The sequence below is a fragment of the Cariama cristata genome, unplaced genomic scaffold (assembly GCF_000690535.1).
Source record: "Cariama cristata isolate BGI_N322 unplaced genomic scaffold, ASM69053v1 scaffold25195, whole genome shotgun sequence".
NCBI classification, from domain to species: Eukaryota; Metazoa; Chordata; class Aves; order Cariamiformes; family Cariamidae; genus Cariama; species Cariama cristata.
Genome location: NW_009619640.1, coordinates 2,782 through 7,699, shown reverse-complemented (window position 1 = coordinate 7,699; position 4,918 = coordinate 2,782). Strand labels below are relative to the sequence as shown.

General features: G+C 46.4%; 1 protein-coding gene across 1 annotated transcript in view; it reads right to left on the bottom strand.

Moving 5' to 3' along the window:
• Positions 1 to 296: 296 nt before the first annotated feature.
• DLL1 (delta-like 1 (Drosophila)) overlaps positions 297 to 4,918 on the bottom strand; it is a gene marked incomplete at its 5' end in the record, with an annotated part of 7,251 nt that continues 2,629 nt past the window's right edge. The window contains 7 exons of the mRNA XM_009701327.1: positions 297 to 975; positions 1,370 to 1,484; positions 1,602 to 2,394; positions 3,120 to 3,336; positions 3,475 to 3,644; positions 3,789 to 3,919; positions 4,412 to 4,472. Coding sequence (XP_009699629.1) covers positions 970 to 975; positions 1,370 to 1,484; positions 1,602 to 2,394; positions 3,120 to 3,336; positions 3,475 to 3,644; positions 3,789 to 3,919; positions 4,412 to 4,472 — 1,493 coding nt within the window. The remainder of the gene's footprint in view (positions 976 to 1,369; positions 1,485 to 1,601; positions 2,395 to 3,119; positions 3,337 to 3,474; positions 3,645 to 3,788; positions 3,920 to 4,411; positions 4,473 to 4,918) is intronic.

The window sequence follows — 4,918 nt, the reverse complement described above, 5'->3', positions numbered from 1 at the left end:
ACGCAGCCCAACGTGACTGAGCAAACATTACTCATGGTTTTGACAGACATTAGCCTTTGGGGCAAGAGTGAGCACAACCCTGGGGTCAACAGTTCAGAAGGTTATGAGGGGAAAGAGGGGGGAGTCTACACAGAACAAGTTGTTCCCCAGTTTTTGTGATAGGTTTCGGTCCTACCCCATCCACCCACGAGTCCACAGAAGCCTGTCGGATGCCTGATTGCAAGGTTCAGTCAGTTCATCATCGGTTACGGAATAAACATAGCACTCCGGTTATCATTAATAATATTTATTTTGGAAAAATATTTTAAAAATGAATTTCTTCATTAACAAAACAGTAAAAAAAAATCAAATAACATTTGCACAATATTCCATAAATACATTTATATACAAAAAAATATAGTCACATAGACCCGAAGTGCCTTTGTACATATTTACCAAAAAATTTAAATTATAAAAAAATGAACATCACAAAATACTCAAGCTTTACAATTATCATGAAAATATTTTTACAGATTCAAAAAAATAACACACTTTTTCTCACCTAGTAAAAACACATTTTAGTATCAAAAAAGACAATAAAGGCAGTGTTTGTGTGTCTAATTCAAGAAAAGACTGGCTCATAAGAATCCAAAATATACACTTCAGGCAGTGCATGCTTCTTATGTAGTAATTAAGTCCATTCATTTAAATATATATAGAAAAGCAACTGACCATAGTGCAATGATAAAATTCATAAAAGGCAGTGCAACAGTAATCCTTGAACACAGACCCTTGCCTGGTGTCCATCGTGTTTCTTTATTTTGCAGTCACTTTGCTAACTTCAGTAGAGAACCAGCTCAAGCCTGAATTTAGTTTCTCAGCAGCAGTCAGTGAAGGAATCTATCTCCCATTCCTCTTTCAGCAGCATTCATTGGGGCACGTCTCCTCTGAAATTGTTCTGAACAACCACCTTGCCCTGTCGCCTCTGGTTTACACCTGGTGAGAGAAAACACGAGCAGAGATCAGGAGAGGTTAATGGAAGGTTAGGAAGAGGGCTGTAAGGCTGCAGAGGGTCGGGACTCTGTCTTTATGCCGGGCAAGAATGGACTCTGCGTGAAGCACACGAAGGGGTAGGTCAGCAGACCACAGCCACGCCATCGTTGTACCCTTGTCTGCAAAAGTCGTCGTACCCGTAACATTGACAGCAGCAAGTCACTGAGCTCGTCTTTACAACATCCACAGAATGACAAACTCAAGCTGGCTGGATGTCAACAGGTACATATGGCTGTGGCACCACGGAAAAAGAGTTTAGCTGCCCTGACGTGTGTTAGATGAGGGTTGCACACCGAGACTTTTCTCTCCTGTTCCAACTGCCAGGCAGTATACTAACCTCAGTTGCTATGATGCACTCGTCTTTCTCTTCTGATATGACATACACCGACTGGTACTTTGTGTCCTTTGAAGTGGAATAGACTGAATCCGGTCGTTTTCTTTCAGAAGTATCACTAGTGAATAGAAAAAGAGACAACACAGGTCAGATGGCTGTCGCTTAACGATACCTATGAGACACACACCCCCCCTTCAGAGTCAAGGTGCCCCCTGCGCTTAGATGTGAGAGATACCTCTTTAGTTGTACTGCACTTTTCTCCTCTGCCTCCGAATCATACGTTTCACACTTGGCTTCACATTTGCTGTGCTCCTCTTTAACAGAGTCCTCGTTCTTGAGTTCATGCACCAAATTGTAATCCACTGATGGGTATCTGACTTTGTAGCCATTTTTATCGGAGTTATCGCTGTGAAAGTCTACTTTCTTATTGGTGTTTTTAATCTGAGTGGCCCCAATGACACTTATGGAAATGTCCTTCTCGCGCTGGCAGTTCGCCAGGTTGTTCATGGTCTCGGTCTCGCTCCTGCAGGCATCAGGCTGGTGGTGCCTCTTCTGCACTCGGAGCCTGACGCAGACGACCACAGCAGCACACCCCAGCAGTAGCATGAGGACCAGAATAATCCCGGCGCAGACGGCGATCCAAGGGAACTGGGCGTTCTGGCCTTCCGTGTACTTCTCAGTGAAGTCAACGATGACCGGACCCTGAGGCGCCTCGGGGAGCAAAAATTGGCAGTTGAGCCCACCATACCCCCGGGCACACTCACAGACGTAGCGGTTGTTTCTTTCGTGGCAGGTGGCCCCGTTGTGGCAGGGGTTGTGTTCGCATCTGCTCACCGGGGTGCTGCAGTTCTTCCCATTGTATCCCGGGGGGCAAGTACAGGAATAGTCATTGACGCCATCCTGGCAGGTCCCTCCATTGACGCAGGGAAAGGAGGCGCAGTCGTCCACATTATCATCGCAGTGTCTCCCAGTAAAGCCAGCCTGGCACTGGCATATGTAGGAGTTCCCCAGATCGACGCACTGGGCTCCTGCAAGACATCAAAGGGGACGAGCGCTGAGTGGTGGGCAGCCAGACCCCACAGCCTCCTACCTGCTGCTCTCGGGGTGACCGTCAGAACCAGCAGATGAGAAAAGCTTTCTTTGTGAAAGGTTAGCTCACCCTTTGCCAAGTCTGATCCACCATAAAAAGTACAGTTGGTTTTTTTAAAGGAAGATATTTGTTAATCAATCAGATCTATTTTTCTTTCTCCATCCTATTCCCTTTTTAACATTTCACTCAGCTTGGACAACAAAGGTAGTCCAGATCAGGTTAACACCACAATCTCACGTTACAGAGTTTGAGTGGCAATGAATGAGGAGGACAGCAGTAAAGAAAGTCTTCACTAGTTTAATCAAAACAGGAAGATTACTGTTAGCAGATTACAAGTAATAATATTTAGCACTTGTATGGCATTTTGCATCCACAGAACTCAAAGAGCCTTTGCAAAACATTTGTAAGTATAATCCTCCACATTTTTATGCACGAAACTTGAGGCCAAGTTGCCTGGCCACAGTCACTCCCTGAGAAAATGCGATCTGCAGCAGTGGTCCAAATCACACCATTACTTTTTAAGTACAGCTCCTCCATCAAGTCAACTCTTGACATGACATGGACCACGATCGATCAGTGGGCCTTGTTACGAACCCCAGACCAGAAGCCAAAGTAACTGGATGGTCTCCTCTTAGAAGGTCACTGTAGCATGTTTGGCCTTACCATTAGCACAAGGGCTGGAACTGCAGTAATCGATTTTCTTTTCACAGTTGAACCCAGAATAACCCAGTGGGCAGCGGCAGCTGTATCCCCCATCAGGGTTGTCGGTGCATCGCCCACCATTGAAGCATGGTCCGTCAGCACAAGTCATTGCGCTCAGCTCACAGTTTTTACCGTAGAAGCCCGGGGGGCAGGTGCAGGAATAGCTGTTCTCGAGATCCTAGGGGGAAGAAAGGAGAAATGGTCAAAATATTTATCTGAAGTTGCTTTGAAATCCAAAAAGGGATTTTGAAAATCAGTAAAACTGACATTAACGCCTCCCTTGGGGGTTCAGGTGGCACAAGGAACTCAAACTTACGGTGCAGCTCCCACCATTCTTGCAAGGGTTGGCATCGCATTCATTGATTTCGATCTCACAGTTGGAGCCTGTGTACCCAGGTCGGCAAGAACAAGTGTAGCTCCCCTGACCAGTGTTGGTGCATGTGGCACCGTTCTTGCAGGGCTTGTGGTGGGTGCAGTAGTTCAGGTCTGTAAAAGATTTTTTTTTTTTTTAAAAGAGGGCAGTCAAGACACTTGCTACTTTGCAAGGTTAGCACGGGGTGGGCAAACTGGAAATACCCGCTTGCGTTCTGCGTTTTAAAACAGACGCTCAGGCAACAACTGAGAACTCACCCTGGTTGCAGAAAAGGCCACCCCAGCCTTCCTGGCAGTTGCACTGCCACGGCTGCTGACAGGTACCATGAAGGCAGCCTGGGTATCGGATGCACTCATCACAATATCGCCCCTGCCAACCCCCTCTGCATCTGGAAAAAAAAACAACAACAACAACAACAACAACAAAGTCTCGTCAGATTTAGACTTCTCGCAGTTGGATACCCTAATGCAAACTCTGCAAACACACTGATGCCAAGGATCAAGTTTCCTAAAAGCCCTCAGTGATCCTTCATGTGAGAAAGTCACCGAGTCCAACCATAGCATCAGCTTTCATCGGTCCCAGCTATTTCTTCCACTTCCTTAGGCAGAGCCACGGTTCCAGGTAGTTAATTTGTTTACTCTAATAACAAACAGCTAAACCTTACACACAGCACTGTAAACTCGTTAGGTTAATATTAATGGCACCGATGTTTGACTTGTAGATTAATACTTTGATCTGGCATCACTTGGATTTCTCAAATTACCATCTAATATGAAGAAAGGCATTTAAACCGACCCTTCAAATGACCACTGGCTTACTTAACACCAGAGCATCAACATTAAAGACAAAGAAAGGAGCAGGAGGGGAGTGGAAAACTTACTTGCATTCCCCAGGTTTGTCGCAAAAGCCGTGTTGCTCATCACATCCAGGCAAACAAATTGCTGTAAACAAACCGAGCAGGGAAAGACATCAGCACCGGGGCCAAACGCCTCCCTTTTACGAGTCCGATCCCAAGAGCACCTTGCGGGTGGGGAGCGAGCCCCTTTTACTAGGTCGAGGCAGTTAAGCGCAGCTGAGTTAATCTCTGGAGTCTGCAGGAGTATTGATCTCGCCCCGTAACTGGGCACTTTACTTATCACCGGGGATGAGCATTCTTCTTAATACAGTTGCACACAGACAAAAGAAGGCTCACAATTGCTCCCTTCCCCACAGCCCCTCACCCCCCGCCTTCCCTTCCCAGTGAGGGTCAGAAGTCCTTTTTTCCAATTCTATGCACACAGCTCCACCTCTTAATATCCCCCGAAAGTGTGTGTGCAGATAAGAGTGGACAGCTGGTGTGCAGGGTGCCAGTGCAAGACAGCTGCTCTATTGTCTATTCTCTCCCAGC